This window comes from Triturus cristatus, chromosome 5_1, assembly GCF_964204655.1.
Source record: "Triturus cristatus chromosome 5_1, aTriCri1.1, whole genome shotgun sequence".
NCBI classification, from domain to species: domain Eukaryota; kingdom Metazoa; phylum Chordata; class Amphibia; order Caudata; family Salamandridae; genus Triturus; species Triturus cristatus.
Genome location: NC_140587.1, coordinates 926,466,250 through 926,492,326, shown reverse-complemented (window position 1 = coordinate 926,492,326; position 26,077 = coordinate 926,466,250). Strand labels below are relative to the sequence as shown.

Below are 26,077 nucleotides of genomic sequence, written 5' to 3'. Positions count from 1 at the left end.
TGGAAATATGCATTGTATACTCAGGTTACTCTGGCTTCTGTTTTCTATGTTTATTATGACATTGTGCACATGTGACTATATGAGTGAGCAAAATGGCGCATATTATGTTGATAAAGGCCGCTCTCTGCCGAAAAGTACCCTTGTACAATCATTGCTGATGCCAAGCATTAAACCTATTTGCACACGCATCTGTAGTCCTTGTCTTCCTTATTGGACATTGAGAAGTTGTGAGATTTCCAGACGCCATTCACCCTGAAAGGCACCGCTTGCGATCAAGCACCAACTAGTTTGCCGAAACTGGTGTCTATGTTTATCTAACATGATTCCAAACACATACTTTGCACTTGCATAATTAACATTTCTGGATAATTGTGCATAACTATGCATAATTACACAAAATAGAAAAAAAACACAGCATTTGGCACTATATTTAATAGCTGCTCCTCATGTTCTGGGTATCCGCCTTGTTCTTACACTAAATCTTTCCCACGAATTACGTGTAATTATGCGACATTGTATAATGGCATAATTTTTAGAATTTCACGTAAAAATTTCAGAAATTACATGAAGTTGCACCGGCGTAAAGGAAATTTCCATTGGGCCTAACCAGAACTCAACTATTTAAAACAGATTTAATGGGAATACTGGCTTTTGAAGAACTTAAACTCCATCTACTAGACTTTTTGGGGATCAAATTTCTTGTGCTATCTAGCTTCGCCATCCCTTCAGAATTTTAAAACTTGATGGTCACCAGAAATACCCATGAACTGCTTTTGTTCTCGGAGTGTGTTTCGATTAAATACTTTTTTTCTCTTTTAAGGCTGCAAAAAATCCAGCTGAAACCTTTCTTAGTAAAATGAATCCCATGCAAAGAAGAGAGGCACTTTATTTCTGCAAGAAAGCACATATTCATTCATTAAATTTTGTACAGCAAATGTCATAGTTACAGCGTGATTAGATTAGAAAAGAATTGCCTCGATTAGCGCCTGTATGCTATAAACTGCTCTAAATTGTTAGGACTGACATTTTATGTATAAACATTAATGTGAAATCATTTTTATTTATATGGGTTCTTGACCATGAATGCCTAGCACTTACTACATAAAGATGTTTATATTAATTAGCCCTTCTTTCTTTGACACGTGTCTATCTGTACTGGTTCTATATGAGGGTCAAACTGATGTTAAAAATGGAAGCAGCCAGATCATAGCAAAGCTGAACTTGGTAAAGAAAAAGGAATTGGGACCACAGATATCAGGGCCGGACTGGCCATAGCGGGCATCAGGCTTTTACCAGGTGGGCTGGAAAGTTGCGGGTCAGTTTTGGAGTGGTGGAGGCTGTTTTTGTTACTGGGGGCTGGTTTTGCAGCAGTACTGCAATATTTTCCCCATGTAACAAAAGCAGCAATAGTTCTTCACACTAGCACCCTCATGAATAGTACAGAGCCTCTTCATCAGTATGGCACAACTTTTAATCAATAGTTTACTACAGCTTAGATAGTCACACCTGTACGCTGGGGCATAGCTTACACATCCCATCAGAGCTTACACGAGGCTTCCAAGCAGGCCAGAGCCACATCACCTATGGAGCGCATTTCTTTCCATGAATTGCAGCTTTCCCATTTCCATCCACGACAAAGGTAACCCAAGTCTGTTTTCAGACAGGTACAAAACATGTAGTACATGGATCCTGCTGGGTTTGTTAGCCTAAGACTCGGTCTTGTGGCTCATGGGGTTCAGAAGGACATCTACAACTAAGTTGTTATTAAAATGAGCAGTCTAACCAACAGTTTAAAACAGCAATGGAGGTACATGAAGGGAGAAATTTGGTCTACAAATTATCTTATTGACTGTTTCACCATAACATACCCCTTTTACAGTTTTTTTATATAAGAAGCCCAATGATTCCTAACCAATCATTTTGTCTAAGTGAAAAACAACCCTTTGAGAGTCAAATCGTGTTTTAATGTTAGCTCACTATTAGATCAATAAATGTGTTTTCAGTACTCTGGCCCTCATTAGGAGTTATCCTGTCACATGTGGCAGGGCTTTCTTGGTAACACATACATGTTATCTATAGGTCAGGCCTGATTGTATGCCAGCATGGGCACACAAATACATTATTATAGAATGAGTGTTTTAGGCTTATGGCCTACAAAATTTACTGTTTGAATGGTAATGCTAACAAATGTGTGCACAATCACCATGTTTTTATTTTTTAAACTCTATTTTGACAATGTTCACACAAACAAATTAGAAAAGGAATTGTCTGTCCCTCTGAACTGTGTGAGGTGCTTTCTGACACAAGGAGATCTCGTCTTGTGCAGAATTGTCTTGCGCGGAATTAGCCAGGGAGAAAGCAAAGTTGTTACATCACTGCCTTCTGTGCACTTCTACAAGAAAACATTGGGCAGGATTCACAGAAGTAATCTGAAACAAAATCCTAAACTTACTACTTTTGGTATTCACAGAAGGCATTTAGTAGTAGAAAAGTTAGGATTTTGTCTTAAGTCTGTCTTAAGTCTCTCTTAAGTCTGTCTTAAGTCTGTCTTAAGTCTGTCCTAAGTTTGTCTTAAGTTTGTCTTAAGTCTGTCTTAAGTCTATCTTAAGTCTATCTTAAGTCTGTCTTAAGTCTGTCTTAAGTCTGTCTTAAGTCAAACTTAAGGCAAAATCCTAAAATTACTACTACTAAATGCCTTCTGTGAATACCAAAAGTAGTAAATTTAGGATTTTGTCTCAGATTAGTTCTGTGAATCGGCCCCATTGTATGCAGAAGTAGCAACAAATTTGCTGAGCAAGAGTAACCTCTCCTGTTCTTGCAATAAATCTTTAGAAGCTAAAGAGAAAACAGAAGCAAGAAAAGGGATGGGGCTAGACATATGGAACAGATCGTAAGGAGTCCTTCTGATTAAATCTTAATCCGGCTGCAGGCCCATCATTGAAGTGAGGTATGCGGGTAAACTAACATGATTTGCTTTGCTGTGAATTAGTTAGCGCATGCAGCCAAGCAATTATTTGGCTGAGGATACTTCTGAAAAATACACGGGGATTTTAGGCTAGAGTGGAATAGAAATGTGTGCTGAGACATTCTTGGGACTTCCCTTGAGTTAGCTCTTACTTTAGTAACAAATGCATATATTTTAGTCATAATACTGATACATGTTTTATAGATGGTTTGTGCATATAAATCATTGTAAAATACCACTCACTGTCTGTGTATACTGTTTCAGTACACAAGGGTGGGCTCTGCTTTATACATAACCCCTGTAGATTAAAGCTACTCTGACAGGGGTGTCGGACTCATAACACTACCTGTCTAAAAGAGGATAACTCATTAGAGAGAAGATTGTCGGACACCTGCCAGCTATCTTTTTCTCTGACGAGAGTACGATGGGTAATTTCCTCTTGGAGCTATGGTGATCTATTTTGGTTTGAGAAATTCACAACATCCTTTAATCCTGATGGCGCTACCATTCCGTTTTAACAAGGCACTGATAGTGTAGACCTTCATTATGAAAATGGTGTATTTTCCCTCCTGGGTCTTTCTCTTCCTGAGTTACATGTGCTGATCAATCAAACAAGAATGAATATGTGTGATTGATAGAATTCAAAATTTGTTTGTATTATTGTGTTCTGCAATGTGATATTCAAACAATGCATGACCATATTCACAGTATTTATCTAAGTGCAGACTGTTCTGTTCTACATTATTTGTTATTGATTTCTCAAGAGCTACTAGAATGGTTGATAAGTATATGTCTTTTGTATTGTTGTTGTTCAAAACACAGGCTCGCAGAATGAAAATAAGTGAAAGGGCATCACACCACTCTCTGTTAATTGTCTATCCTGAGAGGTTTAACAACAGTGAAATAAGGTTATGAAAGGCGAGCACAAAGAGTGAGGGGCTAAAGAGGAGACCCTCACACCAGACAACAGTGGGACAGGCCATGCAAAATCATATCCCTGATTCTAACTGAAGTTTACTGGGGAGGCACATAGGGCCTGATTACGAGTTTGGCGGTCCTGGAGATGGTCTCCATGTCAGTGCCCACTCCAGGACCGACAAACTCGACCAGCTGCCAGATTACGAGTAATCTCGTGGTCTGGCGGGCAGTACTTTGACATTCCTACAGCAGTGCCTATTAAAAAGGCACCGCAATGGGAACGCCAAAGCCCGTTCCTGCATGGCATGGACTGGTGCAGTCCATGCCATGCAGAAAAGGGGATGACTGCACACACCTGAAGGCACACCATAGCCCTGAGGCAGCAGGGGTCGTTTTCTCTCCAATTGCTCACAGCCACAAAAACTGTGGTGGAGAGGAAACTTGTAATATGCTTGGCGGTCCCATGGCGTTCCGACCTCCCAACTTGCAATAGGGCAATGGGACTACCAGTGCCAGCACTGCCACCGTAGTCATAATAAGGCAGCATGATTTTCATGACTAGAATAGAAGGCCTTTATCGAACAGCAGTGATATTATTCAAACAGGTGTGCGGGTATGACCCACCTCTGAAAAATGAAATAGGTTTTTATTTTCTGCTGTGCTAGAATTAAATTACTGCAGAGAAATAGCAGAAATGGGGGTAGAATTGCTATAAATGTATAACAGCAACCATGTTGGGGTATTTTCTCTTTTTCACACTTTTGGTAAACTTTGCTGCTACCACATTATTTGTTCACTATAATATGCACCAGAGTAGGATTTTGATTTCAAAATATATCTTTAAAACGTATCTCCATGTTCTAGTGTTCTTGAGTGTGTTACTCCTTAATTAAAGAGGGTTAGGTATCCCTGTGATGATTTCTGTGATTGATCGTTACCTGATACACATCTCACTCAAATATTTCTCAGTGGGTTGTGGGGAGGCTGTAGTGCAGCTGGTTTGGTTTGTGTGATTCGGGTTGGCACAACTGAATCTTTGGTGTCAGGGTGTGTTGAAAACACACGTTGAATTTCCAGAAAAATCAGGAAAACATATCACTTAATTGTATCATCAATTCACTGCTATTTATTTTACATTTCCAATAATGTACAATAATTCACTCATACAAATACATGTCTGTATTCATTTATTCACACAAATCACTATTTCTATATCAAATGGAACAATCCTCATTAAACAACTAAAGGGAATTAAAAAAGGGACTATCTTGGGTGCTGGCTTACCAGTAACCCTGTTACATTCTGATTTCAGACATTTCAGAAAAGCAATTATCTAGCATAATACAGAGTACCCAACATTTGGCATTTGAAATGATTTTTGCTCAACATGTTTTCCCTGTAGGGTCAAAACCATAAAGTGCATTTCCCACACTAACCGAGAGGGCACATATTTTCAGTGTCCACAGTCTGCTCTAATGAATTAGCTTGCGACCCGACCCTAAGATTAAAAAAAAAAATAAAGCACCAAATATCCTAATTCGGCCCCAAAATGGAGAATGTGGGAAACTGATGAAGTCCTTCAGCAGGCTCAACCTTAATACTACACTACTTGTAATGTGTCTATGCTATTTTGTCAATAAAGGTTTTTGAAAATTAAAAAAAAAAAAAAAAAACCTTAATACTACACTACTGCATTCGTCTTTTATTCACCTTGGGCCTGATGTCAATGGTGCTGCAAATTTATTTTCACACGCAGACTCAAATTTGTGCTCAAAAGTGTATCACAAGCTGGATGCAAATTGTGCCCAACACTGTTGTTTGCTCTCCTGGTTTGTAATAGGGAAAATCTCCCTCAAAATCAGGGACAGGAGAACATTTTTGAAAATGACGATTTGTGAACCCAGGAACTGTTGAATTCATGCCTAATTTCCCTCAAAGTTCCGTTCTAAGTTGTCAAATTCAGAATTTCACTCAGACTTTGCAACAACTAATTCATTACCAAACCTTTGATTGCGATCCAATTGTGATCCATGCCTTCATGTTTCAATTTGTTGAACAAGGTTTTTCCACTTCATATTTTTCCTTCAGCTACCACCACAGCTAGAGGTTTATTATAATTCAAAGTTGATGAGTTTTCACTAAGTTTTTCTGAAATGCTTTTCAGACTGACAACGTTTTTACCTGCTGATAGTATCTCAAATTTCTTATTAAATCCCAAAGTGAGACTATTGACTTATTGTGGATGGACAAGACATACTTATACTGGTACTTGACTCCAGTTGCCTCCCGGTTCAATCCATTTAATAGAACTACTTACTTGGCATTAACTTAAAAGATTAGTGGACCAAACCACAAGCACAATCATCGGTTCTGACATGCTGGTGTATTCCAATGCATCGTTGTGATGTACATCTGTACCGTATGGGTAATGGATAATGTAGCTACATGTAACTTAGGCATGTCATAAATTTTACACATAAGGCCACGGGAAAGACAAACTTTCTTGAGATGTTTTCCTATGCACACTTGAATGAATCTCCAGACGTACACAAGCTGTATCTAAGTTATACATACATCTGACTGAACAGGTCACACTTCCTCAAGGAAATAGCGTAGTGATTGGACCTGAACTTTACTGAAAACAGATCAGAGTTGTTTGACTGCACACCAAAAGTATGCATTTTTTTAAACGTATTTATTTGACGATATTTGATGATTTTTTTAGGTGCTAGGTGTTGCATATATAGGGTTTTACAATTGCTTATTTCCTATTTCATTGTAATTGTATTGCTGCGTACTATAGTTTACTTTCAATATGCTTTCCATTCTACTTCTTCTGACCTAGTAATTTTCTGAATTTTATGTACGGTAATTTCTGGCTGCCTTATCAGCTGTTATATGTGTTGTACCGTGCTGCTGCGATTAAAGAAGAATTGTAAAACTTTTGGCATCTGGATTTAACACTAGTTCATCTAAAAAGTGACTCCAAAACATTCAGGGAGGAACAGGGTGAGGAAACAGAGAGAAAAAAACAGACATGGCGAAGATTTTTTTTTTTTTAACAGAGTTTGATATAGCGCAAACTTGACCCGAATCAGGTATCAGAGCGATTCACATAGCACCAGTTGCATTACTTGAGGGCACATTTATTTTTGTTAGGCACGGGAGATTAAGTGATTTCCCCAGAATCACAGGATGATCAGCGTCATTGCCAAGACTTGAGCCCAGTTCCCCAGAATTGAGGTCAGACTCCCTAGCTGTTAGGCCAACTCCTCTCCAGCTTAGCCTGGTTCCACATAATAAGCTTGATGAAAAAGGTTAGTCTTCAAGGGTTTGCAGAATTTTCTGTAGTCTGTCTTCAGTTGGCATCTCATTGGCAGGTAGTTCCAGAGAGCGGTGCCTTGTGACTGTGGTCCCGGTCCCTGTAGCACCAAAAGGAGGGACTTGCCAGACTGTCTTTAAAAGCATTAAATATGAGCCCGCTCTCATGGGTGAGGGAGATGAGGTGCTATAATTAGTGCAAACGGTTAAGTGACACTGGATCTCCGGGGTGTAAAGGTACAGCTGCACCTCCATTTTGTCTGTCTATTACCACAAAAACAAGGGGTGAAGGGTAACACTTCCATTGCTTGTACTAGGTCCTTTGACACCCTTACTATAAAATTGAGGATAAATACATTTCACTTCATCTACAGCGAGAAAATGCTTGCACAAGGTTGAGCACAGCACATCATTTTCCTTCATGATATAACAATTAGCACTAGTAATTTGCGATGGCAATCAACTTGAAGTCCTAGTAAGTGCTAAAACCTTGAGTTGCACAGAGAGCACTTAGACTTGCAACCCCACCTTCTCATTATCTTATCCACAGCATTCTAAGCACACTTTACTCTTCAGACCAAAACCAAACTCCAGGATTCACCAACGTAAATTGTTCATACTGCATCATTCTGGTGAAGAGGCCTGAAGACATGGTAAACACAATAGACGGAGCGCTGAAACTTTTCAGACACTCACCCCCAGTCACAGATCTGGGTTGAATCCATCATCATTCATCAGCTCACTTCGCCACCTTAGTTCAAACCCAGCTATTTGCAAATAAGTCTTGACCCTGTGCCTCATGGGAACAGTCCATCTCGAGCTGCCAAGCCAGGTCTTTACTGAACCGGAAACAAGCATCCTGGGACCGGTTTCTGGGTAACACCTTTCTGCATTCTGTCTATCAATTGTTCTTTCTGAAGACATGGTAATCAATCCATCATGGTCATACCGACAAAATAAGTCAAAAACACAGCCTAGTGTATGTGTACACTTACCTATAAGAGTATGGAATACAGCTGCCACAGCACCAGCCACCATCATGCACAGAACTGCTTTTCTTCGATCCCGCTTGCTGTTTACAAACACTAGGCCCACATTCTTGAAGTCGCTCATCGGACCCGTAAAGAACTTCATGAGGGAGTAGGCCAGTCCGTAGCTGGCCAGCATCTCAATCGCATCCTCCTTGACCGCTGCAATACCCCGATTCAAGGCCTGGTAAAAAACAAAAAAATTGCAAAAAACAGAATCAACAACCAACTAAAAAGCAGAGCCACTTTCAATCTTGCTTGTCAGTCACCTTCCTTAGACTACCCTCCCATCGGAGTTTTACCACTACTCTGCCCTAGCAGTCTCAAAGAAGTATTAGAAGATTACCACCATTAAATCCACTTGTCTAATCCATGCACCTGTCCGACTCCTTTACAACCCCACTGCTCCCTCACACCTGCTGGCAGTAGCATATAGCCAGGGCCGCCTTAACAGCATTATATGCCCCAGGGCAAAGGAGTTCACTGGGTCCTGCCTACACAACAACTCACAGTAATATGTTTAACAGAAAATTAGAGTTAAATTCTGGTCTGCATGGGGCCTCTATGGTCGTGGGGCCCATGTGCAACTGCCCAGCGTGCCCATGAGTTAAGACGGCACTGCATATAGCACTTTACAAAATCACAAAACAAGTAACAAAATAAACATAAAACAAAATATACTGAAGAGAAACACAAAGCCCGAGGAGATTGAACCTGCTCATGTATGCTTTCTTAAAACAGCAGCTGTCAAACAATGGAGTTAAAGAAACATATGGGTTCTATCAATGAATGGTGGAACAAGAGGGCAAGGAAGGTCAAACTCTACCCAGAAAAAATAATAGGGAAAAAGCCACAAATACATAAGTTGTACAACTTGTGTGCAGGTATAAAATCAAAAACTGACAACAGATTCAAAATATAAAAAATTAAAATGTGCTTTTTATTTTTAGGAATACAATAAGATACAAATAATCATAGCCTTAATGTTTCTCATGTATAGGTAAATCAGGTCACCTAATAATACGGATTTTTCTAAGCCAAACACCTCGAATCAATACCAACTACGTAATCAGGGGAATGAAACGTTCAATAGTTTTCATAGTCACTAGCAGAGATGTTGGTTAATGTACAAAAATCCATTGGTGTGTCGAGGTCGGGAAAAGTTATACATGTAAGATAGTTGCAATTACCTAACACAATTATTTAATTTAACAATAAGGACATAAGATAAACAACAGCCGCTTTAGGAATTTATCAGTTACACTAAACCCACTTTTTGAAAAGGTCCTTTTGGGATTACACCTGGAAGATTTAATCAGTTACATCTGCATACATTGCACCAAATCTAAAATGAGTGAGACAGGCATAATGGATGGGATTTAAATCTTGGCAAAGAAAAGAGGGAACTCCATCGCAAGGGCGATGGAGTTCCCTCTCCGCCAACAAACATTACAGTTAACATGTCAGATTTAAATTTATGCGGCCCATAGTTTCATGACAGTGGAGATTACTCTGTCTCAGCCATAGTCAACCTCCTCTAACGGTCCAATGAAGTAAGGCCCGTCAGAGGTTTGGCTATATGTCCATCCACCTAATTAGATAGGCGGACATATAGCTGTTTTTCAATGTCCGTCACAGCCAGGAAAACCCTGTTGGTAGGGAGCATTGAAAAGTGCACAATGCACTGCTCATGACGGGGGCATTTTCTTTATTTTCAAAAAGAAAATCATCCTTTAGAATTTTATTTTAAAAAGTTGCAAGTTTCTTGTATGGCTCCTTCATGTTAACAGAGCCGTCCGTCAAACTTGCAATGCATTGGCAGGAACAGCAGTATCGGTGGTTCCTGTCAATGCTAGAAATGCCCGCCAGGTAAATCTGACGGGAGGCACCTCCAGCAGGAGGACAGAGTAACTCACTCCGTGGCCCAGGAGAGGGACAGGCCGCCCGCCAAGAGGTACACGTGGTCCTTAGCCACTTATGCATAGCCAGTACACTAGTAAAAAATGTAAGTCCCTCCGGTGGCAAATCACAAGAGACAACTCGAGGGGTTTTGGGGGAAATCAAACAAAAATGTATTAATAACCACTGAGTGTGTATTTAGTCATGATTCGCAAACATTTGTAAATGTATCCCAAATAGGTTTAACCACATCTAGCTTTTACCTGGGTGTGAAACAGGCAAACAGATGTGAATTATGACTGAGCTTGTCTTTGTGAATGTGACCCCTGGTTAATGAAACTGGCTCAAACCCTTATGCAATGTGTTATATTTTGGGGATGGTCTCCCACTGTTTAGATGCCATAAAGGTGTGTTTGTAACACGGACCCCACAAATGTGAGTCCGATGGTGACAGCCGTGACGTAATAAATGCGGCCAGGAAGTGCCAGAGGGGTCTTCAGAGTGGCCTGTAACACACTTCCGCTGTGTGGGGCCCATTCTATCTTTCTGACGCAGCAACACAGCACAATAACATTATTGAATTGTTGTAGAGTGGATGGGGGAGATAAACCAAACAATTCCAGGCATTAAAAAATGCATCTATTTGCAATCCAATCTTTTTTAAATTTTTTTATTCAAACTGTTTTCTCAGGTAAAAGCACTCAGAGCATTTTGTATCAAAACTAAATTCTACCCACACAACGCTGACAAAGGAAATGCATTGGTTTCTCTGAAATATCAACAGGCAAGTGGTTGTTGTAGCTGTACCAAGACAAATCATCATGTATAAGAAGCTCCATTGGGATTTCATTAAATATTCTGCAGAAATTCACACTGAGTGAGGTCTAGGCACATTGATTAAAAGAGACACTGTACTGATGGATATTTTCCCTTATCACCTCATGCTCTCCGTCCTCTCTTCAAAGAGGAAATGAGCTGCAAAATCACAGAGGAGGGAATATGGCGTCCCTTCATAGAGAAAGATAATGTACTGTTCGGAACCACTAGACTCATTTGCATATATATAAATGGAAGAACTGTGTATAAATAAGCATCATGCATTAGATGAGAGGGGAAGAGGATGGCTTTCGAATGGCATCCGGTGAAAGAAGCCAAAAGGCTTAGAAAATGAAGTTTGGCCTTCTGAGTGATATCTAATAATTTCCCAGTTCGATCTTTTTTTGTAAGTGCAGCGAATTTTTTGCAGTGGGATAAGAATTCCTTAAACGTTTCTCGATTTTTAATAGCAAAGTATAAGGCATGAACATCACCAGAACCCCAAGATTGCAAAACAGGACCGTATGGCGTTACAGGTTCTGCATGTTTTGAACAGGCAAATGTTTATTGAAACTAGGATGTAAAATACTGGAATGTACTGTTTGGCTGGTGTAAAGAGAGAAAAAACTTACGAAGTTAAGAATGTGGGGGCATATTATCAAGGAAACGCAATAAATATCGCATTTCCTGCTTTGCGCGATTCTGTTTAACGCCGCGTATCGCAGGATTCAATAGGTGAAATATCGCGTTATTATCAACGCATATCTTCACGGCGATCAAATCCTGCGATAGCGGCGTCAAACAGAATCGCGCAAATCGGGAAATGCAATATTTATCGCGTTTCCTTGATAATATGCCCCGTTGCCTCAGCCGTACAATCCACCTGCCATGATAAGTATGGCTAAGTCAGTTTCAAAGCAGGCGGTAACTAAGGCTTGCTAATATTGCGCTGCCATGCCAGCGCGGATTTCCACAGAGAGATGTAAGGGAACGCCTACTTTGCATGTCATTAGCGATATTCATCGCTGACATGCAGAGCGGCAAAAAACGGGCGCTATTGCCAGTAAACTGTCGCTAACAGCTGTTAGCGACAGCTTGCTAATAGGGCGATAAAAATATCGCCGCTTTAGCGGCAAAAAGTGCCGCTAAAGCGGCAATATTGCCCTTGATAATATGCCCCGTGCAAACTTAGAAAAAACCACCCTCTGCAAATTCTGTCAGTAAAAGAGAGGGACTGGTAAAACAGTTCTCTTCAAGGGGCAGTTTACAAGGGGACATGTTTTTTTTTATCTTTCATGCTGTAAGAATTAATGAACAATTGTCAGATCCTATGGAATTGTGTCTTTCTGAGCTGACGAGTTTACGCATAAATAAGCATTTGTTGCACGTGCCATACAATTTGGTGTATAATTTGTAGATTTCAAGAAAAAACATTTTTTTAAGTTCCAGTGGATCAAAATAATGCTGTGATGGTACGTTCGGGGTAAGCTGCCTTTTCCTGATGCATAATTTTTATTACCTTGCTGCTTAATTTGGTCCGCTATTGCCTCTCAATCTTAATGGTCCTGACAGCTGTAAAAGGCTCTGCCGAGTGGTTTGGGGGCAGTCATTAGGATGATAAAACACATGTTTCACAGACTCATGTGAAAAAGTTTTTGTATTTCACGGGTCCATTTGAAATATGGGCCTTTTGAGTAATAAAAGCACCCAAACATGTGATATAGATGGATAGATTTTGTTTAAATATATTTTTTATTGGTGAACATCACCTGAAGATGGGTAGTGATCACACAATAAAGTATCATCAGTCAAGGCCTCGCAGGGCGCAACAAACGTGCAGAACAGAAACAATTAACCATCATGTAAGCTACAATTATGTAGACATTAGTTGCACCAACCTCCCAACCGACACCACAATACAAGTTTGTCTACAGTATAAGCTAAAGCTTGAAGATATACAATATACAACTTGTCATAGGGAAGTCACTAATCCAGGATACCATGTCCTCCAGGAAAGGGAGGGGGAAAGAATAGAAAACAAAAATATCAGACATCAAACTGTCATAAACCCAGGAAGGGATCGCTCAAATCTATTAGGGCAGAGGAATGTAGACAATCGGTAAGGGGGATAGGTCTAGTGTGGCTATCACCATCTGGTGCATGGGAGGTTCCTCCATAGCTAAGGTACCATGTCGAGGTGTAGGGGTTAAAGGTGGACAGTGTAGCGTGAACCGTCCTGCTACTGAGGTGAGATGTGTCTCCAAAGAACCCAGCCCTAATTCAGGTCAATGCATGTCCTCCACCACAATTGTGGTCGCCCGAGTTAAGGCACCTGTCCTCATCAGATAGGCTCTCCTGGTCATCAGACTCCTCAACAAAGTCCCCAACTGGATGTTCCCAAGTATCCAAGTACTTAGTATGCAACCCTGCTACTGGATGTCTCCGGCATCCCCGGGCCTCCTCCCAAAGCAGTGCCCTCTCCTCAGCTCTGGCCCACTGGGTAACATTTTTCACCCAGGTCTCCATTGCTGGTCCCACCCTGGACTTCCAGGCCATTGCACTTCGCCTCTTAGCTAACACTAGAGCAAGGTCCAGGAACCTGGTGCTCACCTTAAGTTTCGGCGGTCTACTGAACAGCCCCAGCAAACTGACCTCCAGCTCAAGGTAGCAACCTAAAATGGTGTCAATTGTATCTATAACCATGTCCCAGAAAGCACGCAGCCCAGGGCAGTCCCAGGTCATGTGTAGTAGAGCAGCATCTAAATGACAGCATCTGGGGCACCTGCGTGGTTCGTCAACATAATCTACCTGAAGGATAGATAGATAGATAGATAGATAGATAGATAGATAGATAGATAGATAGATAGATAGATAGATAGATAGATAGATAGATAGATAGATAGATAGATAGATAGATAGATAGATAGATAGATAGATAGATAGATAGATAGATAGATAGATAGATAGATAGATAGATAGATAGATAGATATTCACTTACAGAAAACACAGTTCAAGTACACCTGTGGTTTATGATTAAAAACCGAAGACATACGGACAGTCACAATTTATGGTTCAATCGACCCTCAATAGCTCGCACAAGAGTCAATCAATCATAACTCATAAATAAAATGCAATTCTTGTGACCTCATAGATGCAATTAAAAATGTCATGGATAATCTTACAGGGTAAATTATGTACCACCTTACCATTAACACCTTGAATGAGATGACTATAAATGTAGAATTTTATACTGGTTTGAGTTTATATTGTTATTTAATAATGTTGCGCTTTTAGGTATCCTTACTAATTTGTATTGATGTGCAAGTTATGGTTTTGGATGAATTTCAGTTGCTTTTCCATTTTCATTTATGACATAAGCGTACTTTAACTGTTTATTTTAAGACACATCCCTCACACCCTCTTATCATCTCGAACCACTTCTCATGACCCCATGAATGTCCCTTCCTTCACCACGTCCCTCCCCTCATCTAACAGCCTGAACACTCCACATACCCCCCTCACGGCCTCTCACCCCCTCCGCACATCAGACTACCTTCCGCAGTCAACACGGAACATACCCTATCCCCCCTCTCCTCCCCAACTGCGTTCCCCTTCATTCTAATTACCCAGACACTATGCAACATAGAACGCAATCTCTCAACCTTAACAAATTAACTCACACGACATAGGAAGGATTTCAATTCCCTCAACTCCAGGACCCCACTCAATTGTTCAAATTCCCCCAACTCTGGCTTACAAAACACCTTTAATCCCAAACATTGGAGAACTACACCTCTCTGCTGCCGTTCACATAGGCCTCTCCACACTTCGAGCTATCTCTCCCCTTCCGACCTTCTTGACCTATGCAACTCTTACATTCCTAATTCTTCGATTAATGATCCTCCCCATACCCACTCCAACAACCCCGTTATTCTGGGGACTAGCAGAATCCCCTCCTCTCCCGTCTCCCCCAGACCCCCGCCTCAACTTACCACCAGCCATTCCTGCTCTCCCCCCAAAGATAACCCTAAACCTCTCGCCTGCATGCTTGTGAACTGTCGATCAGCTGTCCGACATGCGACTGAAATATCTGAAACCATCCTTAGCGAAACTATTGACATCGCCTTCCTCAAGGAAACCTAGCTCAATGACCACTCAACGAGCATCCTTGACTTACTCTACCCCCCTGGTTACTCTATCATCAGAAAAGACAGACCTGACAGAAAAGGGGGTGGTTTAGCTATAATCTTCAAAAATGAACTTCAACTCTCCCTTGTTAAAAACTTAGACCACTCTACCTTTGAATACCTTGGAGCCGAACTAAAGGTACAGGGTTCCAATTCGACTACATAATATCGACCACCCTCCTGGAGATCCTCTTCCCTTCGCTGAGGAACTATCCAACCTTCTGACACAATCCTCACTATCCTACTCAAAATATCTCTTCCTTGGAGATATTAACCTCCACTGGAACGATGCAGAGGATCCCACAATCAACCTCCACACTAATCTTCTTGAGATTAGTGACCTCAAACAACTGTGCCATTCTACAACCCACACCAAAGGGCCATTCTTGACGCCATCATCACCAAAAATGACTTGGCCTCCCTTTCCAACATCACCCCCATCGACTGGTCTGACCATCACCTCATACTGTTCACAATAGCTACCACGCCCCCCCCCCCCCCCAAAAAACATCAAACCCATGAAATGGACCAGAAATTTAAATCTTATCCCCCTGGTGAACTGGAGCCTAAACTCCAAGCTCAACTTCTTCTCACTTCTCTCTCCAAAAATGCAAACAAGCTTACCGAACACTTAAATAAAACTGTCATTGATGTCTTAGACCAACTTGCCCCGCCTAAACTAAAAAGTCAAAGAAATATTCCATCCAAATCTTGGTTCAACTCAGATCTCAACAACGAAAGATGCTCAGTAAGACTGACTGAAAGAACATGGAGACAACACCCCTCTCCCTCACATCTCGCACTCCTCAGATCCGCTGGATCCACTTACAAGAAACACATTTTCAATGAAAAGGCATCCTTCTTCCGTACACAACTTGATCCTGCCAAAAATAGACCCAGAGAACTGTTCAACATTGTTTATAACCAAACTTTCTCAACCCCCCCAAAGCTGACGGCCTCAACTGTTAAATGTGAAGAAATTGCTAACTTCTTCTTGGAAAAAAATCGCCAAAATAGATCAATCCTTCCTTTTAACTCAGATCCCTCCCAGCTCCCAATTTACTGCTGATATTACTTCAAAATCTCATTCCTTATTACCCCCTGACTCCTCCTCGCACTTACCCTTTACTAAACCTCTTGAAACCAACCTCTCCAACTCACAGCTAAAAAACAATGCTTCCTGGTATAATTTCCACCCTGTTACTGAGCTCGAAGTTTTTAACGTCATTGCTAAACTAAAACCATCTTCTCACACTAAAGACCACCTCCCTTCTAACCTTGTCCAAGATCTAAAGCACATCATTGCCCCATTTTGGACTACTATCATCAACTCCTCCCTTGCCACGGGGTGTGTCCCTGTCTCCCAACTCGGACAAATCTCCGCCCTATCTCTAACCTCCCCCTTCTTTCCAAAGCCCTCAAAAAATGTGCCCTGCTCCAATTGGTCATACTCACTTTCAACCTACTGAACTCCTTGCAATCCGGCTTCAGAAAAGGCTGCAGTACAGAAACTGCTATGCTAAATATAGTTGATGACATCCACCACTCCCTCGATAATGGCGAGACCTGCCTACTTATTCTCCTCAATCTCTCCGCTGCTTTTGATGCAGTTAACCACTCTGCCTTACTTAACGTGCTCAAAGATCGCTTTGGCCTCAATGGTCCTGTCCTCAAATGGTTCGCCTCCTATCTGCACCACCGTACACAACAAATTAAAATCTACGACTGCCTCTCTAACCCCACACCTGTCTCCCTAGGTGTCCCCCAGGGTTCTATTATCTCTCCCTCTCTCGTCAACCTCTTTATGGAACCCCTTACCCTCGTTCTAAAACAAGCTGGAATCAACTATCACCTCTATGCCGATGACACCCAACTTTACTATAAGATTAAATTCCACTCTGATGTTCTGCACCTCAACAACACCCTGACTAAGATCCAATCGTGGTTCCACTCCAATCATCTTAAGCTCAACCCTAAAAAAACTGAAATCATTTTCTTCTCTCCAAAAAATAACCCTCTCCCCATCCAAACATGGATCTCAGACCTCAATGCCCTCAACTGTTCGCTCTCCCTATCCAACTCAGTAAAATCTCTTGGAATCACCATTGACAATAGCCTAACTCTCAATGTCCACATAAAAAATTTGGCTAAAGGAGCACTCTTCACTCTCCGTCATCTCAAGAAAATTAAACCCTTCATTCCAGCTGAGGACTTTAAATCGGTTGTCCAATCACTGGTCCTCTCGAGAACTGACTATGGCAACACTATCCTCTCCGGAATCCCTAAAGTCCACCTTGCCCCACTCAAATCTGTGCTCAACCTAGCAGCCAGGCTTATCGCCGACTGCAAACGTTTCAACCACATCTCCACTGCTCTTAAAACCCTTAAATGGCTCCCCGTCAAAGGCAAATCCTCCTACAATATTGCATTTATTACGCACAAAGCCCTTCACCAAAATACCCCGCTGTACCTCTCAAATAAACTCAACAAAGCGGGCTTCTCCCGACCGATGAGAAGCACCATCGTTCTCCTCCTCGTTCCACCTCTGTTAAAAAAGAAAACCACACAATCTTGCTCCTTCACTGTAAATGCCCCAAACATCTGGAATGCCCTCCCTAAAGACCTGCGATGTAATCCCTCCTACGTCAGCTTTAAAAAAGACCTCAAACTGCACCTTCTCAACAAATATTGGGGTCCATAATCCTCATCTCAGCCCCCCACCCTGCTTCCACCATTCTGTTTCCCCTCTACTTTCCTACTGTATCCCATCCCTCCCTCCACACCCCTTTTATCTATATTCCACTGGTTCTACTCGCTCCCTTTCCCACTTGTTTCCCTCCGTTCCCTCACCTATTCTTTCCTATCCCCTTCCATACCCTCTCTCCATCCTTACTACCTCCCCTTCCTCCATCTAATTTTCACCCCCTATTCACGCCTAATCACTCACTACCTGCAGACCTTTATGCTTACCTTCATCTCGTATTACAGTATAATATTTGATTGCCTATATCCATGTTATCTATGTAGGTAGCTCTTTTTTTCCCTATCTGTTAATTCGATTTGTATTAATCAAGTTGTTCTTTTTTAGTTAACCTGCCAGAATGCTATGCTTTTGAACAATTGTTCTATTCCTTTACTATCTTCATGCTCATGTAAAGCGCTCTGATACCCCGGGTCAAGCCAGCACTATATAAAACCTTTCAAATAAATAAATAAAATAAACAATATCTAAAGATTTTGGCCTTTTTTTAACATATAGTAAGGTCACTTTAATATTTGTTCAGTGAATTTAATGCTTATCGATGATCATATACAACATCCAACAGTTAAGAGCAGAACCTCCAACCCACCATGGATGGCCAATTCCCAGAACCCACAGTCTTAGGATGGGTACGCATAGGCTAGCCACGCTTTCTTTGGATTTGCTGCCCCCATGGCAGGGTTCATAAACCCACACAGACTCTTGGACCCCTGGGGTTTCTGAGCTCAGTATTGGCTCCATCAACCCTGCTTGAGGTAGATTAGGCATCTGTGACTTTACAGCACGTCCAACAATGGTTCAAGACCCTTGGTTGCAGAGTTTCAAGACCCCAAGGCAGCGTTCTCAAATTTTCTGGGCTTCGTGCCGGCCAAGAACCTTGCCTCCGGATCCAGAAACGCCATGTCGAAATTAATTTTTTTCTACATTTTAGTCTCGGAAAAGGGGTTCTTACCCCACACCCCCCAAATTCCTCACTGGGTCAGGAGCTGCTGTTTCTGCCCTTTTCGGCTCTTTTTCTTTTTTCAGGATTCAAGGACCAGGCCTCGCATCCTGTAAAAGTGGCCACAACAAAATTGTTTCTGTTGTTGCCTGTCACCCAGAAACTTTGGACTGGCAGACCCAGCTTTATATTGGCAGATCGGCCATGGACAATGGGAAACAAGCTCTGCCATCCAATCAGATTGGTTGACTTTTTAAACTTTGTCAACAGATGGTCTGCAAATTTAGGTTCATGAATTTACATTATTATTTTTTAATGAGTAAACAAATGAGCGCCATTAGAATTTCACATATAACAAAACCACACTCTCTCAATATATATGTATGTATATATATATATATATATATATATATATATATATATATATATATATTCACTGAAAAAACCATAGGTTTCACACACGTTATAGTTAGGAATTAGCATTTAAAAAACCTTGCAAATTCACTGAAAAAACCATAGGTTTCACACATGTTATAGTTAGCGGAAATTTTACTGATAAAAAACCAATGAAATTCCCCCGTTATAGTTAGTGCAGGCAACTATAACTCACGCGACCGCAATCCTCTGCTGATGCTAATACTGTATTTAGACACTTATTTGCCCATGTCTTCTTCCATACATTTTTAGCTATACATATATTACAAATTTTTTTTTTTCATAAAGACACATTTGCTCTTGGCAAAGAAAAATCACTGAATGGAATTACAACAAACTTTGCCTGAAAGTAGAACTTTACTCAAAAAAGTACCTTTGCTTGGCTTGGTGTAAATAGGTTTAGTAGTTTTCAAGTAATTAGTGATTAAAATGGTTTGAGGCAGGCTTGGGGGGATTACAAAGTTGGAGATATGTGGCCTGTTAGTCAGCGGACTATAGGTAATGTTAAGTAAAGCAATTAAGAGCAATGGGAGCCCAATATAACAAACTTGTCTGTGTTAGAGGTACCCATGCCCTACTTCCTGATTGTCTCCCTTTACATATTCAACATCCCCTTCCCATAACAAACCCAGGAGGATATTCTCAAGGAAGTGGCGGTGAGAGGCGCTGACCCTATCGCCACGGGAATGTCAGAAAAAGTGACGTTCCCGAGGCAATAGGGGCTTTAGAATATGCCCCCCAGTATCCCATTCCTGACAGGTGTATATATTTTTTCTTTTTTCTTGTAAGACTATGGGCCTGATTATGAGTTTGGCGGATGGGGTACTCTGTCACAAATGTGATGGATATCCCATCTGCCGTATTACAAGGTCCATAGTATATAATGGATTTAGACTTTGGCAGGTGGAGTATCTGTCACGTTTGTGACCGAGTAACCCTATCCGCCAACCTCGTAATCAGGCCTATATGAGGTCATAAAATTATTGTTCCTGACCCTGTATTCGATGAAGAGTGAGAAGACATACTGCCCCAGTCCAATGAATAAAGTTATGGCATTCTCTGGCATTTCCACACTATAATGAGATAGGGATATCTCCGCTGTTCTACTCTCTCCACACATGCCTCCGGTCCTTTTTTTCAAGAACAGGCACTTCAATGCAACCAGCATGCATTTCAAATGTCGAGACTTGGTCCATCTTCCATTTACACTCTTCCCCTTTTCTAAAACTTATTCTATAATTAAAGAAACTGTACATTGACAACTTCATGCATGCTTTTTTTGCAACCCATAGATCAGGTACAGCTCCCTCTTTTCTTCTTAGTTGAAATATATTTTTGAATGGAGGAATGAATGAGGCTATCACATTATCTGCTAATGTGTGTGTGTGTGCGTGTGCACGCACGCGTGTGTGTGTGAGATATAGAAATAGAGAGAGAGAGAGAAAGGGAGAGAGAGCGCACCAATTCGTTTTTACAAGTCAGAAAAGATGTTTTGGATGGAATGTTTTTCTGCAAATTCATTTTTTCATATTTACTACCCATAAACGTATTCCAGGCAATGCACAATATACATACAAGCTGTGTTATAAAGCAGGCTAGAGTGTGTTTTGCTTGCAAGTGCCACCCCTTTATGCCAGTTTCATCTGTCAGGCCTACGTTAGTCGTACTTTTGTGAGTAAGAACGTTTTGTGACTTAAATAAACAGTGAGTTTACAACCACATAAAATATGTATCTTACACACGGCATATGTGAAACATGTTTTAGGAATTAGGTTATGGCAGGCCTTATCCCAAACCAGTCTGAAGAATAAAACAAAATAACAAGTAAAACTCTGTGCAGGGGGGTCTAGTGGCCCAAGGTTTCAAAGGGAGCTATCCAGCCTGGAGGGAGGGTGTCGAGGGATGGTCTGACTTCTTTGTGGTGGGCTGATTCTAGTGGATTTGGGGCACACCCTCCGACCACTTTCATTGAGGTAGTAACAGTCAGAAAAAAAGCAGGTGCCATGGAAGAGCAGCGAAAGCCACTAACCAATGGGAGATTGAGATGCAACCCGCACTGACTTATCCAGACTTAATTACAACATCAGAATCAAGCAGGCGAGAAGATAACGAGTTTAGTTCCAGTGAGAGCGTTATTTCTCTTGTGGCTAGCAATATGTTCATCCAACTGGCAAATCTACCTCACACTTTTATCACCGCCAGATGGAGATAACCGAATTTTATTAAGGTTAATTGGACTTTATGCAGCTAAAAAGATATCAACCCTATGTAGGCGCACTGCAGCAGCTTTACAAGAAAATGTGTACAAAATTACATGAAACTTGCAAATAAATTAGCATTTGTATTAGACCAATGTTGTGATATGAAATGATGTGTTCAGGTGGTACAGCTATAGGAATTACTATTTTTTTGGAAAAGCACAGAGACATGAACTACTCATGCTACAATCCCATCAACTACACAACGGCCATATAATTCAACACTGGGAAACCAGAATGCGGCCCCCAAGGGAAGTAAGGTCGGCAGACCAGTCTTTCCCTGGGGAATTCACGCGAGACCAAGGACAGGGGGTTTAGCTGGGGTTAGGGGGTGGGGTCTTAGGAAGGGTTAAAAGGGGGCAGGAGAGGAAGTTCGGCCTTTTCCTGTCCCCGGCACCTTAGGGAGGGTTAGGAAAGTTAAAAAAGTTGTGGTGTTAGCAGTTAGGCCTGGTCTGTCGGCTGGGTTCCAGGACGCGATCTTTGTGCCACTGGGGTCCCGTTGAGCATTAGGCCGGAGGTTGTGTCAGCTGTGGTGAAGGGCCCTGCGGCGGCGGAGGCTGTTTGTCGGCATACGGCTGGGGAATGGCGGAGCCTGATGCGGCGGCCGTGCGCGCCGCTTTGATGGTGATAGGCCGGGCCGGGAGAACCGATCTCCTGCAGCCCGGCGTGCTCGACCAGGCGTCGATCGGTATGACCCGGACGCCTCGGTCGGCATCAGCAGGTGAGGCGGCGGCGGTGTTGGCATGCCTGGACGAGCCACCACCGCAGAGAACAGGTATGGCTGCGCGTGGGCGGGGGCGGAGGCAAGCTCAGGCCGGGAAGCGTGGGGGACGGTGTCTGAGACTCCCCGCGCGGGTGCAAAGTTCTGAAGGAGCTTTTGAGGCGGCGGGGGGGCCGGGGGTGGGACGGCGCGCTGCGCAAGGAGTGCGCCGGCTGAAGCGGTGGCAGGCTCACAGGGGGAGAAGCTGCAGGCCCCAGGGGTGAAGGTGACAGGGCCCATGGTGGGGTGGGAAGTCCCCAAGGCTGCTCTCGGTGAGGCCAGTGAGTCAGAGGGGGAGGGAGAGAGTGATGGTGAGGCCCAGGTGGGGGACGGGTTTGTGTTGGAGCTCTCAGGCAGTGATTCTGTGGGGGGGGATGAAGGGGGCTGGGGGGACCAGCCTATTGATTTCTCTAAGGGGGCAGCAGGTGGGAGCGGGGGCCAGGGGGGGGCAAGGGGAAAGGTCCGGTGAAGGCTGCGTTGGCACAAGGGGTGAAGGTGGTGCTTGGATGCGATGCCCCCGGCCCTTCTACAGCTGGCAGGCCAGACTATAGTGCAGAGGAGGGTGGGGGGATGACGGACAGGTGGGATCACTTGACGTTGGAGGAGCGCATACGCGACCAGTGGCGGATCATTGAGGAGACTGAGCTCAGGTGGCAGGTGCTATGCGCAGCTAGAGAGTCGGGCGGGGGGGTTGCGCTGGGTGGGGCTGCCCCCCCGGTGCGTCAGGTGGATGCGATGCCCCTGGCCCTTCTACAGGTGGCAGGCCAGGCTATAGTGCAGAGGAGGTTGGGGGGATGACGGACAGGTGGGATCACTTGACGTTGGAGGAGCGCATACGCGACCAGTGGCGAATCATTGAGGAGAGTGAGCTCAGGTGGCAGGTGCTGTGCACAGCTAGAGAGTCGGGCGGGGGGGGTTGCTCTGGGGGGGCTGCCCCCCCGGTGCGGCAGGTTGACGTATCGCGAGGGCGAGGCCAGGGCAGGGGGCAACCTAGGGCACGAGGCCAGTGGGTATGGGTGGATGAGGTAGGGACTGCCTTGACGATGCAGAGACCTGCTGGGGTTCGACGGTCTTGGGGGGTGTAAGCCAGCGGTGGAAGCTGGTAGAGGCAAGGGTGGGCCGGCGGGGTGCAAGACGGCCTCCAAACGCCGTGGCGAAGCAGCAGGGGGGTCCGCGGCGGCCTGCTCTCCATCGAGGGAGCGGGCATCATCGGCGCCGGAGTGTGAGTTTGTGCCTGGCATCAAAGGGAAAGGTGCAAAGAGAGTGGTGAGTGAGGTGCGGAAGGTGCCTGTAGAGGAGGTGTATGAGGAGCAATTGGACTATGATTCTGACAGTGAGGAGTTGGAGGATGGTAAGGTGCGAGAGGTGTCTGGGGGACGGGAGAAGGCGGCAACGGAACAGATTGGTGTTTAGCAGGCACCAAAGGCCAGCTGTAGTGGGACCCGGAAGGAGACACGGAAGTCGTCTGTGACAGGCGGACAGGAGCATGCGGTGCCAGTGAAGCTTACAGGTGAGGGTGTCTGGTGGGATACGTGGGAGGACGGGGGTAGAGGGGGACGGAAGAAGGCCTGCCGGTCGGTGGGTGTTGGGGATGCTTCTGTGAGGGAGGTGGGGGCACCAGTTAAGGTGGCAGAGACGGCATGGGGGGCGAAACAGTTGGTGGGGGCCGGTCTTCAGACTGATAAGCCGGGGGAACCGGAAGAGAAGGAGGAATCGGGGGAGAAGCATCGCAAGAAGTTGCCGTACATGGGCTTGGCTATGCTGTTGGGGTCCCATTTATCGGAAAAAACGAGGGCTAGGGTCTGGAAACACGAATACGTGGATGTTTTCAAGCTCCTGCACCGGGAGATTCAGGCTAAGGAGGGTTCGAAAGAGGAGGAATGGGAGTTAACTAGGTGGCCGAGAGTGCTGGTGAACATGGAGAATTGGACATCGGCGTTTTTGATTTATGCTAGCATGTATTGTGAGAAACACCTGGACAGGGCCATAGCGCTGCTGAAGTATATGGATATTATCCGCAAAGCCCAGATGCATTTCGGTGGCTTTGCATGGCTCAGTTACGACAAGGAGTTCAGGGCTAGGATCAGCGTTAATCTGGACAAGCCTTGGGGGGAGGTGGATCAGGAACTGTGGGTTCAATGGATGTCCTCCACCCAGTCGACGGCATCTACACACACGGCCAGTGGGCTTCTGGTTTCTTATCGGCCTTTTCAGCCGCGTCCCGCTCAGTCTGGGGCAGGGGCAAAGTGTGTCAGGGGGGCGGGAGGTCAGACCTTTCCCGCTGGAACTACAGGACAGTCGCCTAAACCTGGGGGGGTTAACACAGGGGCCTGCTGGAATTTCAATAAAGGATTCTGCACGCGGCACCCTTGCAAATTCAAGCACGAGTGCTCAAAGTGCGGTGGACGCCACCCGGTCACGCAATGTTTCACGCTGGCCACACCTTCTGAGCAGTGGCGCATCACCAAGGGGAAGGGACAGGCTGGGCATAAGGGCTCCTACGCCAGTTGATGTGGAGGCAATGGGTCCTTGGCTCTCTCGTTACCCTGATAGGGAGGCAGCGTTGAAAATTCATTGGGGTTTTGCAGAAGTGTTTCGTGTGGGTTATCAGGGCCCTCGAGAGCGGAGTTGGGCAGAGAATTTGAGATCAGCGAAGGAATTGCCTGGGGTGATGGAGGCCAAATTGAGGAAGGAGGTTCTGGAGAGTAGTCCTTTTGACACATGGCCGCTGCCGGATCTAATTGTCTCCCCGCTGGGGGTGGTGCCCAAGAAGGAGCAAGGGGAGTTTAGATTGATCCATCATTTGTTTTGGCCGGAGGGGGTGTCTGTGAATGATTTCATTGCGGTGGAAATTCCAAGGTGCTGTATGCGTCAGTGGACGATGCGATCGGTTTGGTGCAGGCTTGCCGCCGGGGGGGCGGAGATGGCAAAGTGTGACATCAAATCGGCATTTCGCCCCCTTCCTATTCACCTGGCGGATTTCTCCTTGTTGGGAATGCAATTTGGGGGGGCAATCTTTGTGGATAAGGTCCTGCCCATGGGTTGCGCAATCTCATGTGCTCTATTTGAAACCTTCAGTTCCTTTCTCCAATGGGCCTTCATGGCCCAGAGTGGGCACCGGATGGTGTCTCACCACTTGGACGATTTTTTGTTTGCGGGAAAGGGTCAGATGGGGGAATGCAAGAGATCTCTGGGGCAGTTTCAGCGACTGGCCCGGGATTTTGCGGTCCCATTGGCGCCGGAGAAGATGGCTGGGCCCAGCTGTTGTTTGACATTCTTTGGTATTGAATTGGACTCTGTAGCATGGGCGGCACGTTTACCGGAACAGAAGGTGGCAGAGATGCAGGAGTGTTTGCTGCACGTGATGGCGGAGTGGAGGATTGACTTGCGGACGGTTCAGCGGCTGCTAGGTTTGTTGAATTTTGCGTGTCGAGTGGTGCGGGCCGGAAGGACCTTTTGCCGTCGTCTGGGCATGGCTATGTCTGGGGCGGTGCTCCCCCCCCACAGAGTCAGGATCTCGATGGGGGTGCGGGCGGACTTGAGAATTTGGCATTGCTTTCTGACCGATTTCAATGGTGTGCCTTTGGACTTCGTGGATGACAAAATGGTATGGCAGGTGCAGATTTTTTCGGATGCGGCTGGTGCTAAGGGGTTTGGTGTTGTCTGGGACGGGAGGTGGTGTGCAGAGCAGTGGCCTGAGAGCTGGTCACAGCAAGGTAGGATCATAGCGTTTCTGGAATTTTTTCCTTTGCTGGTTGCTCTGGAGGTATGGGAGTTTCAGAACAGAG

General features: G+C 44.2%; 1 protein-coding gene across 2 annotated transcripts in view; it reads right to left on the bottom strand.

Moving 5' to 3' along the window:
• ANKH (ANKH inorganic pyrophosphate transport regulator) overlaps positions 1 to 26,077 on the bottom strand; it is a 549,424-nt gene that overhangs the window by 252,509 nt on the left and 270,838 nt on the right. For both annotated transcript variants that reach the window (XM_085605963.1, XM_085605964.1), the window contains one exon: positions 8,200 to 8,416. In XM_085605963.1, the coding sequence (XP_085462089.1) occupies positions 8,200 to 8,416 (217 nt within the window). The remainder of the gene's footprint in view (positions 1 to 8,199; positions 8,417 to 26,077) is intronic.